We start from the raw sequence: 14,036 nt of genomic DNA, 5'->3' as shown, positions 1-14,036 counted from the left end.
TCTACCCCAGACCTGGACACTTTCCCAGAGTGGACCTTCCCATACTCTCACACCAACGAGTGCCGACAGCTCTCTGTTAAGAATCTCCAGGGTCCATCTCTAACTCTTACAGCATCATGGACTGGTTATGTAACAGCTGAGTTTTCCTCTCCAGTCTCAAAGTAAACACAGGGGATCTTTTTTTCTAGAGGTTTCTAATGCATAATCTAACCCTACTCTTCCACTATCTTCCTATCTACAATGTCCTCTCCTCTGTTCAACTGTGTGAACAGACCAGAAAGTTTCATACCTTGTATCCCAGAGAAGTCGGAGATGCTTAAATTAGATGGTTCAGAAGTCTTCAATTCCATTTCTGCACGGAGCGAGGCGATCTCCATCTCATAATCCCCTCGAATGCGTTCCATGTCATCGAGATCATTCTGCAACCGGCAGAGATCATCCTGCAAGGATGCTATGTCACTCTCATGTTCAGTGGCAGAGTCTGCCGCAGCTTGCCGTAGATTCTGGATCTCTGCTTGGGCCAAATGCAACTCCTGCTCCATTTCTTTAAGTTCACTTTCCTTCTCATGCTCTAACAGGGAAATCTCCTCCCGTAGATGTTGCAGCTCACCTGAAAAAAAAAAAAAAAAAAAAAAAAAAAACACCCAAAGGTTGGTGGTCAAGAGGTGAATGCGCTGAGCAAAGTCTGGAAACACAGCGTTCAAGAGTCTTACCTGTTGTCTGAAAGCCACTGACAACCTAGTCTTTCCCCCACCAGAGATCCAGAGCACCCAATAGGTTGTATTTTATCAGTGTCCTAAGTCTTTCTAAAAATCCCATAGGTAGAGTATTTTCACTTATCCATCCTGGAGCTTAGGAAATACAAAACCCCAGGGGCTCCTCTTAGCCCCAAACTTCCTGTAAGCACAGGATGCAAACCAGGACGCACTTAGAATTCAAGGTGAAATTAAATAATAATTTCATCACAAAATAATAAAACACCGAGTAATAACCTACATGGTGGATGACAACATCAACTGTTGGAATCATGATATAGCTCACCAAGAGGCCTTAAGTAGAAGCCAATGTCCGTGCCACTTTTAGACCTCAAAAAACATTAAGTCAAAAGAAACCTTTTTTACTAACTAGAAAAATATGAAAGTGTTTTTTAGGATATATTAAGGGAGAAAGAAAAACAAATCAAATACTGTACAACATAAATACTTAAAGATACAGAAAAACAGTCGACGAAGATCTATGCCCCAAACCATAAAGAGTAGTTGCTTCAAGTCTGGGAAAAGGGCTTACCATACAAGCTTAATTAAGGGCCCGAGATCAGATCCCTGGCATCCACATAAGGCCCAGACCTCCTGGCATGAGTCGGTGCCCTAACCCTAGGACTACAGCATGTGGAGCAGGCAGAGACAGATCCCTGCAGCTTACTGGCTTGCCAGTTTGGCTAAAACAGGAAGCTCCTGGTTTAGTGAGAGACTCTGTCTCAAAACATAAGGGGAAGAGTGAGGAAGACACTTGACACTGACTCCTGGTTTCCACATTCACAGGCACGCGTGCGCATTCACACAGTCACAGAAAATACATTAAAAAAAAAAAAGCAATTGCTTCAGAGGAGTAGGGTGACATTACAGGTGTCTTACTCTCCATCTTGTAGCAGTGTTGCTTGATTTTCACATGTGTCTACACTTTATATATGGATTGTGCTTAAAGTTTAATTTGCAAATAAATGTGTCAGAACCCTGGGGATCATCTGAGGTTGTTTCCGTTTGTTTCTTTTTTGTTTTTTTGAAATAGGTTTCTCTGTGTAGCCCTGGCTGTCCTGGAACTCAACAGATCTACCTACCTCTGCTCTTTTGCCTTTTAAGACAGAGTCTCATTCTGTAGCACAGGCTGATCTCAAACTCAGCCTCCCGAGTGATGAGATTACAGACATGAGTCACTACATCTAGTTTCGCATCTCAGATTTCTGGATGCAGGCACCCATTTGGGTGAAAATAACCCGGAAGTGGAGAGTTAAAGTCATGGATTTCAAGAAGACTTCAGAAGTGTGGGAAGGATTAAGGGATGGAAGAGAACTGGACTTTACAAGGTATGCTGTCCCGATGTCCCATCTCCTGCATATTCTAGCAAACATCCAGGTTCCATCTTTTTCTAACCTCTCCTCCACCTCCTCCAAAAGTTAAGAGGAATCCTCAAGGCTTGTATAGCGCCTTGAACTCTGTAGCACATGTGGCTGTGTTCTGTTCTGTCCTCACTTGGCTATAAAGTTTATGCAAACAGGGAACACGCTGGTTTCGTTTACTTCCTTTCAAACAGAAAGTCAGGGCACGGGGATGTAGTTCAGTACCTAGCACACATGAGATGCTGGGTTCAACCTTTAACAAAGGAAATTAAGCCCAAATCCAGCTCAATAAATATAAATTTACTATATTCATGTAGGAGGTAGAGACTCATTCATTCAATTTTTACTGAGTTTCTTCTGTATATACAACATTACATGTTAAGAGCACATGGGCGTTCTATAAGACACATTTAAGGGCACAGTTGTACATGTCTATAGTCCCAGCACTCTATAGAGGCCGAGGCAAGAGAACTTCTTGAGTCTAGGAGTTTGAGACCAGCCTGTGTCAAGCTGTATGGGAGGGAGAGAAGAAGGGAGAAAGCACCCATTTGGGTATATGGCCAATAGAGGGCTCTATGCCTTCAGCAAACATGTGCTCTAGGTTGTGTAGCTTCCTGGATTTTGGGTTAAATTCCTTTACTAAACGTTGAACCTAGCGTCTCATATGGCTACATACTGACCCGTATCCCCACATCCTTTCTATTTGAAAGGAAGTAAATAAAACTAGCGTGTTCCTTGTTTTCATAAAGTTTACAACCAAGAGATGGGAAGACCAACTAAAACACCCCACAACACAAATATATTCCACACTACAAGAGTTTACAAGGTGATATCTAGATCCTCAGCTCAGCTTAGTTGGAGGGAGAGGCACTGGGGGGGGGGTGTCAACTGGTCACTATGATGAAGACCCCAGGCCTGGGCATTCTAGGGGCACAGCCTAACCTCCATCTCCCTAGCATACCCTCAAACCTCACTGGCTAGCTGTTCGGGACTTGGCTCTGTAAAGAGCCTTCTTCCTGGATCATGGGAGTCGGGGTAGTGATGGGTGGCGAGGGGCCAGGCCCATCTTGGAAGCTGAATGGGATAGGCCAGCCAGGAGTTGGAAAGGCAGGGACCAGGTTCCAAAGAGCTGGCGCCGGTTGACTGCGGGCTGGGGCCTTCAGGGGGCGCGGCGGAGGATTCGGGAGTCGGCTTGAGGGGCAAAGAAGACACTTGGCACTTACTGGTTATGGCCTGCATCTCGGCGGCCCCCCACAAGCGGTCTCCAAAGGGGGGGCTCCCGCCTCCCGGCCGGTGCCGCCCCAGGGGGGCTTTGGCGGCCGGAACCGCCTCTGAACACTAGGTACCTCTGAGGCCGCGAGCGCCCCCACTCGGCGGAAACGGGCAAGGCGCGTGCGCAAGGACCGTCTCAGGTTCCATCCGCGGGGCGGGGCTTGGAGTGGGTTGGATGCCCACGGCCCCTCATCTGCCTGGGAATCCTTGACCTCTAGCAACAACTCTTTATTTCCCTGGCTCTTTCAGACTTCTCCATCCTGGGAAGAAAAAAAAAAAACAACTCTTTTCCAAGCAAAGACTAATACTTGGCTCAACCCAACTGGACCCTTTCTTTCATCATAAAAACAAGATCAAGGGTTCCTTGCCTTAAAAAAAAAAACCCTTTCCACCTCACCTTCCCTTATTTCTCTTTAAAATGGCTATCACTATGATCTGTACGCAGTTTGTTCTCCATTTGACCTCCCGTTTCTCTCTCGCCAATCCCAGTCCATTCTGCCATGGCTCCTAGTTCTCCATCTTGCCGACCCAAGCAGCCACTTCCGTTGCCTTCCCAGCTTTCCTCACAGTGGATCATCATTTCCCTGAAGCATCTTTTGCTCTTGCCTTTCAGAGCAGGGTCATGTACCTTTTACCATTTCTCCTATCTTGGGCCCCTAGTTAGGAGAGTCTCTTTCTCTCCCCTCTGGTATCTCTTGGTGTGACTGAATGAATGTCCATCTCCCATAGATGATGCTGTCTGCTTGTTAATAATTACCAAAGCTCATTTTCAGCCCTTGTTTCACCCCCAATTCTAGATCATACATGCAAATGGCTCCTTCACATACTCACTTGGACATCAAACCCATCCAGCCAAAAAAACTTTTAAATGGCTTCTCTAGTTCGCAAGCAAATTTCTTACCAACCTTTCCCTTTGACATCCCACTAGATATCAGTATTTACCCAGTTTCTCCTGGCAAAGTCATGAAGGGACCACATTCAAAATATGCTCCCAACCATCTCCATTTCTACTGCCTTAATTCAAGAAAGTCAGTTAGGCTGGGCGTGGTGGCGCACACCTTTAATCCCAGCACTTGGCAGGCAGAGGCAGGTAGATTTCTGAGTTCGAGGCCAGCCTGGTCTACAGAGTGAGTTCCAGGACAGCCAAGACTACACAGAGAAACCCTGTCTCGAAAAACCAAAAAGAAAGAAAGAAAGAAAGAAAGAAAGAAAGAAAGAAAGAAAGAAAGAAAGAAAGAAAGAAAGAAAGAAGTCAGTTAAATGGACCTACTAGCATGCCTAACGCCATTTCTTCCTCCTGGATTCTAAAGTACTCTCTTGCAAAGGGAAAGCAAAGGTTTAGGGATGTTGCTCAGTGGTCAGCACCTGGCAAAAGCCTTGGATTCAACCCCCACCACGGGAGGAAAAAGGCAAAGAGCTAACTAAAAATGTAGATCGTATCAGCCATTCCAGCCTCTTGTAGCATCTCCTTTCCTATGATGAAAGCTAGCTCTGTCAGCTGACCTAAAAGGCCTGCCCACCCTAAGCAGACCTCTGCCTTCTTCTTGGAACGTTCTCCTACAAGGGCCCTTCCCATGAACTTTGAAATGACCTTGGTTCTGGCCCCCTAACCCATGAAGCTCATTCTCATCTCTGGACCTTGCTGTTGCTGTTCTTCTGTCTAGTAGGTCTGTCCATCAGATTCTGAATGCTTGGATCCTTCCCATTACACAACTGAAGCACCACCTTCTTGAAGGCTTTTCATCACCTAACTAACTCCTACCTCATCCCTACCCATGTATCTGTCCTGGGATAAGGACATATCTTCCATACCAAAGCAGACCTAGCCTCCAGGTTCTCCCAGCATCCCTCAGTCCCTACCTGGCATACCCTGCCCCCAACCCTGAACTTTCTAGCCCAGGGGCTGGGCTGCTCTTCCCCGAGAGGCTCCTCCTTATATATTCTAGACATTTTGATCTTCCCTTTCTCTTCTTCTTCTTCTTCTCTTCAGTCTCTGCGCATACTTTTCCTTTCTTTCTTTTCCTCTTCCCCTCTCTCTCCCTTCCCATGGCGACTCCCTTGGCCTTAGTCCTTGGGGTCAGTGAACTCACCTGAAAGCAGCTTCCCAATAAACCTGCGTTTAATATAATCTAATCTGGCTTGAAGTGGCTCATTTTACTGGTAAAAAAAAATTAACTTATCAATATCACATATTTATATTGAATATTATATTCATACCTGTGTTGCCTTTATTAATACCTGAACTTGTATTATTATGCTTTCCTTTAGAATTTATTTATTTATTATGACACGGGGTCTCATGAAACCCAGGTAGCCTTGAACTCAGTATGTAGCCAAGGCTGGCATCAAATTCCTGATTTTCTTGTCTTTACTTCCCACATACTGGGATTACTGGCCTGTATCACCCCTGCCCAGATGTGGAATCTACTCTTCAGGGATTTGGACAATTGTGTTCTTTGTTGGTCCTTTAAGTATTTGGCAGACAAATGAGTGAGGCCTTTTTTTACAGAGAAGATACTGAGACTCAGTGATGCGTGGCCTACCCAAGGTAATGAAGTTTGTACATGGTAAAGCTAAGCCCAGGTGCTCAGACAATGTGAAGCCAACACCCAAACCCCGCCCCCATGCTGTGCCTGCCATTTCTCTTCTCTTCGCCACATTTCCTGCATCTCCCTTTGCTTACATGCCATACCCTTCCCTTCTGCTCCTCCTCTTATATGTTCCGTTTGCTTGCTCTCTCCAGGACAGCTTTCAGACCTTTTTTTCCTCCATCTATATTTTGTATCTGGCTTGATCTCAGCTCTCCCTACAGAGTCCCTGCTGTTTTCTAGGGCAGAGCCTCAAAACCTTCCGGAAGCCCACAGAAGCAACAAAAGCTCGCTCTTTATTTGGCAGTGCAGTGGGATATGGGACACTGCCTCACTGCTTCCCAAGACAAAAGGACACCTGGACTTTGAAATAGAGGAGTTGGGAAGCACAAACTCAGGATTGCATCTGTTTCCTTCAAAGACTCTGGAGTGTCCTCCAGGGGGTCCCTGTGGTGCCCTTGGGGGGACCAGGAAGAGAAATACAGCCTGGAACTCAACCTTGATCATACATCCCTGGCCCTGGGCAGAACAAAGTAAACAGGCATGTGGGTGAGGGAGGAGGCTAGGAAGAGGAGAGGGAAAGGATGAACCCGAGAGAGAAGATGAAAAGATAGGAAGGCAAGACAGAGGAGGTTGGGACCGCCATGTAGATAGGTAAAGATGGGAAAGTAAGGAAAGAAGAGAGCAGAGGGAGAGGAGAAGAGAGGGGGCGAGGAAAAAAAGAAAAGGAGAGGGGAAAGGTTCTGAGTTAGGTGATTAGGGTGGCCACTTCCCTCTGTCTAGACTTGGGGGGCAGTTACCTTGGAGCTGCTGAATCTGCTTGGTGAATACTTCTGCTTGCTGGGCACTGGCCAGCCGCTCATCCTCCAGGAGCCCTGCAGTGAGAGGAACATCTGGTTTGGAACCGGGGAAGCACAGAGCCTTTGGGCCCAAGCCCTGTGCCCTGTGCTCACCCTGAAGCTCCAGGGAGTCATCTTCATGCTGCCCAGCAAGCTCACGGGTCTCCTCCAGCTCTGCCACCAGCTGCAGCACCTGGGCCCTCAGCTCCTCCAGCTCTGTCTCTGTCAGGCTCAGGCCCCGATGCTTGCCCATTGATAGGGAGCCCAAACTGCCTCCTTTCTCTACTTGCTCTTCTTCTTCGACCTCTTCTTCTTCCTCCTCTTCCTCTTCCTCATATAGAGCTGGAAGTAACACCTCCCCTAGGAGAGACAACCATCCCACCACACAGTCAGTGCCCGATCTAGAACCCTGCACCTTACCTCCCCAGGGCCTGGTCAGTAGAGTAGGATCACCTGGTGTCCCCCAAGGTCCCCTGGGTAGGACCTAACTCATGGTCAGGCTCTGGTAGGTCAAATTTTGATGCACCTTCTCCGGCTTCCAAACACCTAATATTGGAAGTCTACTGCCTGTCCAGCAGCCTTGTGCTGGCTCAGCTACAAGAAGCTTGCACGAGGACAGCTGGCTCTAGTAGTCTGAACTCTGGGTAGTAGGACAAGGAGTTAAGAAAGGATTCAGACATTCAGACACCAGCTGTTTATGTAGGCCAAATGAAGCAAGCTTGGGGGGAAAAACAACCTAGGTGGCTTGCAAGGTACTAGCCGTTTCATAATTAGAAAACACTGGCTTGTTCTGTAGATAGAAGAGGAAACATTAGGCGGAAGTGACTTGGAGTTGTTTACTGCGTCCATGTTGGAACCCTTTCAAATGCATGTTATCAAATATCTTTTTGAGGTTTTTCTACACCTGTTGTTTCCCTGTTGGGTGCCACAAGGGTCATCTCTTTCCTTCTGACCCAAGTTGATGTTGAGAGTGTCAGGCTGAACTCATGTCAAAGAAAGTCTGCCATCTTAACACACTCTTCTAAACCACTCATTTATTTATTTACTGCATACGGGTGCTCTCCCTGCATGTGTGTCTGTCCATCATGGGAGGGCAATGCCCTTTCAGGTCAGAAGAGGGTATTAGAGCCTCTAAGACTGGGGTCACAGACAGCTGTGGGCTGCGATGTGGGTGCCGGGAACTGGTCAATTGCTAAGCCATCTCTCCAGTCCTGTTGACACATTTGAAAAACTGATTTGGTACTGGTCCTCATGTTCAGACTCAAACACTCTTTTTTCTTCTTCTTCTTCTTCTTCACTGCAATGCAGTTCCTGTAAATAGCAAAATCTTGTCTTGGTAGGGATTGCTTTGTTTTTAATTCTGGGTCTCTGGCCTTCCTTCCCTTTTCTAACACTAACAGCATACGGTTCATCTGAGACCCCTTATGTCATCTAGTCTCTAGGGAAGGCCTGTGCTGAACTACAGAGGGGCCTGGGGACACTTCACAAGAAGTCCTGGATAATGTGTTGGTACTGCCTGCCCTGTTGCACACGAATGCTGTTGGGAAATAGACTCCATCTAGCCCTCTCCTAAGCACTTTCTTACTAAAGCTGCGGCGTTCCCTTCAGAGTTGACACTGGTGGCACCAGAAAGACAGTTCACATGCCCATGTCCTGGCTTTTAAAAATAAGAGACAGCTTGGGATCTGGGTCAGCAGGCAGTGAGAAGAACAAGCTCCCTGCCGAAAGCCTGCTTCCAGGCTGGGTTGAGCAGGACCTCTCTCTGTCTGGCAGCTTCCCCGGGACATACAACCTGGTTAGCTGGGTGATTGGCGCCCCAAAGGGATGTGCCCAAACTTCCCACAATGCCTGAGCCCAGGAGAGGCTTGGAGCTCAACCACCAGGGAGGAGGGGCCTGAGATGAAGTGAGAGAAGGGCCCTGTTCTGGCTCAGAGTTCTGGGGTCAGGGAAGGAAGAAGGGAGCTAAGGAGTAGGGTGATGGGAAGCCTTTTTCAGAAAACTCACCGTCCATAGCTTGCATCCCACGGCGCTCCAGGGACCCCCAGCGTTGGCCTTTCTTCCTCTCACAACCCTCAGATACCTCATAGGAGCCTAAAGTGGTTACTGTGGGTCCTGTGAGCAGGGAGAAAGTAAGAACTGTAGGAATAGAGGGGGCTGGGGCTGAGGGGAACGTGCATTCTTATAGTGCATTCTTATATGGGAGCCCCGAAATTTGCAATCACACTGGAGAAGCCTGACTCACTCTGCCCAGCTCTGTGATTCTATTCCCTCAGCCACCTCTCATGCCTATTTAGGGGACCCCCCAGCCCGGTGCGGCCCAACCTCAGCACCCCTGTTCCCGGCTCCTCTCCCTCGCTCAGACAGAAGAGGGTGAGTGTTTGTTTAGCTTGGGGCATAAGAAGAGGGGTAGGGTGGGAACTAGGAAAGAAGGTTTTGGGAGGATCCTATATAGCAAAGCAGAGAAGGGAGGGGTGGCCGGATCAGGAGAGGAGAGAAGGGGCTCTAAAGTAGGCCGTTTCTCTATCTCTCCCCTTCCCTCCCTCACCAGACCTCGCCCACCCCACCCTCTCCCGGTGGTCAAGAGCTTTGATGAACTAGAAGGGTGCAGGCTCTAGAGACAACCCCCCCCGCCCCCCTCGTGAGCTGGGAACACAATCGGGCTGGAGAGACTAACTGGGGAGCGCTTGGGGAGTGACCGCTGGGAAGGGACAACCCAGGTCGAAAGATGGAGAGCTGTATCAGGTGGAGGCCAGGGTGAAGGGAGCCGACTCAGTACCAGGAACACCAGGGGGTCAGAAGGAAGGAGGGCCGTAGGGGGAAGGAGTATAGGGAGCTGAGGGAGAGGCCGCTCTGACCTGGGCCAGGGCAGCTCCAGCCCGCGGCTCCCGCGCCGGCCCCGCTGCCTGCCTCCATGGCTGCTCCCGCCGCCGCCGCCGCCTCCCGAGCAGAAGCCGCAGCCTCCGGGCCGGGGACCGGGAGCCCGGTGCGCAGGGAGGAGAGAGGGCGGGCCGAGAGGGCGGGGCCTGGCCTGGCCACCTGACGCGAGTGCCCGCCTGTGGCCGCCCGGAAACCCTCCCCCAGTCCCCGGCTCCAGACCCAGTGAGGACCAGCAAAAGAGGTTCAAAGCACGTCACTAAAGTGCCCCAGGCTCGCCCGAGGCAGCTTCGGGTCTGCTGCGCCTGCAAAGCGGACGTGAGCTACCGGGTCTTGAGGATGCGCCTAAGGAGTGCTAGGATGGCTTGGTTCTGCCACCCTGGGTCCGCCACGCCTAGGGACTTCAGGGGCTAGTCTTGACGGATGATAGAACCCAGGGAGTGGGGAGGGGGAAGAATGGACTGTTTCCTGCAGATGCGCAGACACACGCGCACTTCCTTGGTTTCCACACAGAGCCGGGCGTCCCCATCCCCGCAGTCCACAGAACCCATCCCTCCGTGTAGCCTCAAGCACCCCAGAGCTACTGCAGGGCTGGCGGATAGGGAAGTTGAGACCTGCATGTGCCAACTGCTAGGCGGTGGTACATTACTGCTTTCCCCGAAATCCCACCCAGCCAGAGCTCTCTCCCAGTGTACCAAGTCCTTCTTTCTTCCCAGTCCTTTGAGCCACGCCCTCTGTGACCTGTGCAGTATGGGCATCACTGATGTTCCCTGCAACAAGAAATGTGGGAAACCACGAAGCTTTTTTTCACCTTTTCATCTATTTATTCAAGAGATGAACTTGATCTTGAGGCAGGTTTGACATCTCAGCAGGTCTCGTTTCGGTCAGAAGTGGATACTCAGGAATCTGCTCCCCGAGTTATAATCGTGGAGAGATTTCTAAGCTGGGTACCTCACACCAGTTCTTTCTCTTGTATTCTCACTCCTAAAGTTTGGGCATGGCTTGGCTGGGTTCAACTCCCCAGGCTACTGGGCTCTCAAGCCCTCCATGTTCCTCAGGAATGAAGCAATTCCCTGCCTGCTGCACATCTCAGGCTTATCAGCAATTTCAGCCTTGGGTTGAGAGTTACTCTCCAGACACCCCATCCCTTCCTTTTTTAGACTCTCCTGCTGTGGTCTTCTGACCCTCTGGGCAGCATCAGAGTACTGCCTGCTGTTAAGGTTGGGAAGTATCCTAGTTATCTTTGTATCTTCAGTATCGAAGTACCTGACTCACGGAGTAAATGAGTAACATGAAGCTTCCTACTAAGTTAACAACGCCTTCATCGTTTATCCCAGATTTTTAACTCATGAATTTAAATTCACGTTCCCTATTAACAATGATGTCTGCCAGGCTGTGATGGCTCACACCTTTAATCCCAGCACCGGGGAGTCAGAGGCAGGCGGATCTATATGATTTAGAAGCCAGCCTGGTCTACAGATCGAGTTCCAGGATAGTGTGGGCTACACTGAGAAACCCTGACTCTAAAAACAAACAAACTGCCGGGTAGTAGTGGCGCTCACCTTTAATCCTAGCTCTTGGGAGGCAGAGACAGGTGGATTTATGAGTTCGAGGCCAGCCTGGTCTACAGAGTTAGTTCCAGGACAGCCAAGGCTACACAGAGAAACCCTGTCTCAAAAAACCAACAAAACAAAACAAAAAAGTCCAAAAGTCAGAAGTCAGTAGTAATTCCTCCCCCTGACCCCCAGCCTGATGATCAGAAAAATGAAGAATTATTCGTTTTCACCTTCTCCCCAGAGGTCAAGCTCCCACTTTAGACCCATGGCTGTAGTGATCCAGCCACAGAGAAGAGCTTCCGGGCAAGCTTACTATTTTGCAGATCATCAAGCCAGACTTGGGTAGCAAAGTACAATATTTAGAGATGATGAAATGAGCTCTCATGGGGGAGCTAAAGGGAAGTGTTCTGGAAGCTCAGTGGTTCTGCCCAGCGCAGCTCCTGTCTCAGTTCTGTCTCAGCAGCAGGTCAGGCTAGCAGTTGGCAGTGGGTGAATAGAAAGACAGCCGCCATTGTCAGTTGTGACATTCAGGAGTCAAAGCTCTCTCTAGGAGAGCCTGGATCTTGAGCATTAGGACTAAACTGGTTCCTGGATGCAGGTCATCTATCACTCACCATTGATCTCAGGGAATGCTCAAGGGAGACTAGAACCACTCGATTAGTGGGAGGCAAACCCTATTCAGATCAGTATGGGGTTGAGATGAGGGTGAAGTTAGGGGGCAGAAGGGAAGAAAGAGCTTAGCAGGTATGGGGGGGCAGGGCTGTCAGGGATGTGTCTGAAGGGCAGGCATGGCGGGTGTGTCCCCCAGGTGATCAGCTTAGAGGGATGATCTGGGTTAATCCTCCTGTAACCCCAGGGTTTAAGACTCAGCCTTACCCCCAATCCCATCCCAGGAGATCATCCCCTCTGAGGACTGATGCAGCCATTTATCCCCCTTTACCCTTATTTCTAGACACTCAGAGTAACCATTAAAGCATTTTTAAAAGGAGCATTTGCAACATGCAGAAAAGTAAATAAAGCCCAAAGACTAGTGTAACACTCCTGTGCACACCAGACTGCTCATATCTTTTTCTTCTTGCAATGCTGGGGATTGAACCTCGGACCTTTTGCATAGTAGACAACTGCTCTGCTACCTTGCTACATCCCCAGCCATGTTTATATCTTACTTTGAAACAAATTTTACATTTGCATTAATTCTTTGAGAATTTTATAAAGGCATTTGAGTCCCCACTCCTCCCACACCCACCCTCTTCACCATCACCTCACTCCCCTACCCCCAGCTTTGAGTTGTCTTCTTGTATTTCTTTTTTTTTTCTTTTTAAATGGAGTCCAGTTTGTATTGTCCTCCTACCCTGGGAACAGGGCCTGCCCTGGAGTACGGACCACCCACCTGGGGGCTATGATCATTTAAGGAAACTGACTTTCCCTCTCCCAGCAGTAATGCTACTTTTTTACAACTATATTTCCAAGATGATTTATTTGCATACGTACTGGCATTTTGCCTGCATTTATATCTGTGCACCACGTGTGTGAAGTGTGCAAGGAGACTGAAGAGGGCGTTGGACCCCTGGGAGTGGGAGTTACAGATGATTGTGAGTTACCATGTAGATTCTGGGAATCAAACCCAGGTCTTCTGGAAGAGCAGCCAGTGCTCTTATTCACTAAGCCATCTCTCCAGGACAATTAATATCAGGCCAAATTTGATTCAAATTTGAAGTAGATTAGGACAGGGAATAGTGTAGCGACTTGGGGCCCTGTTTGGGTTTAGTTATGCACACTTCCTCTGTCTTGTAATGATGCCCTTGGCAGCCTAGTGCCTTTACCTGTGTGTAAATGTATACACAACCCTCTTCAAACAACACACCTCAGGCCCCTACCTACATCAGGCTACGTGTACACTACTCTTTGAACAATAGTTTCAATTTCTTCATCTCTAACAATTATCAAGTTTTATTTTTATTCAAATGTATTCCCAAAGAGGTTGGAGAGATGTTTCAGCCATTGAGGGCTAGGCTTACAATAATAATAATTTTTTAAAAAGACAAATATATCCCCAATGCATCTGATTAGAAAGAACAGAAGAACAGATCCAACCTGAAATGGTTTAGGGGTGTGTGCCCACATAAAGGTAAAACTGTGTCGTTGAGTAAACTTTGAAGGAGAATTTCTTGATTGCCATCTTAAGCCTATGTATAATGGTTAAAATCAGAGTTATGTGAGAAATAATTATATGACGTAATTTATTAATCAAAAGAGAGAACAACTTTATACACTTCAGTAACCAAACTCCTTTTCTTGACCACCATAACAAGAAGCCTCCTGTCATAACTGGAGCCTGTGAACGGTTTCTCGCCCCTGTGGATCCCTGATCCTTTGTGTCTCTCCCTGTGGACCCCTGATCCCTACTCTGTGTCTCTCCCTGCTTTATACTGTTTACTTTCCTTTTGAATAAAATTTCCTTGCTACTTTGCAAATCTGTGTCAGCCTTTATTTGAAGTAGAAGCCTAAACTATCGAAAACCCAACCCTGACCACCAGGAACAATCCCATGGTTTGAAAGTTGTACTTTATATGTATATAGTCACAAAAAATTACATAATTTTGATTTGTGTGGTTTCAACATCCATCAAGTGTTACATCATCCACCTTCATTGGCTAGCCTTGAATTTTTTTTTTTTTTTTTGGTTTTTCAAGACAGGGTTTCTCTGTGTAGTTCTGGCTGTCCTGGAACTCACTTTGTAGACCAGGCTGGCCTCGAACTCAGAAATCCGCCTGCCTCTGCCTCCCGAGTG

The 14,036-nt window shown here is 48.2% G+C and overlaps 1 protein-coding gene across 3 annotated transcripts in view; it reads right to left on the bottom strand.

Moving 5' to 3' along the window:
• The window catches only part of Ccdc136 (coiled-coil domain containing 136), a 30,062-nt gene extending 20,230 nt beyond the window's left edge, over window positions 1–9,832 (bottom strand). The window contains exons 1-5 of one of the 3 annotated variants that reach the window (XM_029478950.1): window positions 9,671–9,832; window positions 8,820–8,927; window positions 6,930–7,175; window positions 6,777–6,851; window positions 290–610 (exon numbers count right to left, since the gene is read on the bottom strand). In XM_029478950.1, coding sequence (XP_029334810.1) covers window positions 290–610; window positions 6,777–6,851; window positions 6,930–7,175; window positions 8,820–8,927; window positions 9,671–9,728 — 808 coding nt within the window. In that variant the 5' untranslated portion in view covers window positions 9,729–9,832. Of the gene's footprint in view, window positions 1–289; window positions 611–3,339; window positions 3,467–6,776; window positions 6,852–6,929; window positions 7,176–8,819; window positions 8,928–9,670 lie in introns of those variants that run through there. The other 2 variants (XM_021165614.1, XM_021165613.1) reach the window with 2 other exon arrangements.
• Window positions 9,833–14,036: the final 4,204 nt, after the last annotated feature.

The sequence above is a fragment of the Mus caroli genome, chromosome 6, assembly GCF_900094665.2.
Source record: "Mus caroli chromosome 6, CAROLI_EIJ_v1.1, whole genome shotgun sequence".
Classification (NCBI taxonomy): Eukaryota; Metazoa; Chordata; class Mammalia; order Rodentia; family Muridae; genus Mus; species Mus caroli.
The sequence above is the reverse complement of the archived record's forward strand: the minus strand, read 5'-3'. Positions and strand labels throughout refer to the sequence as shown.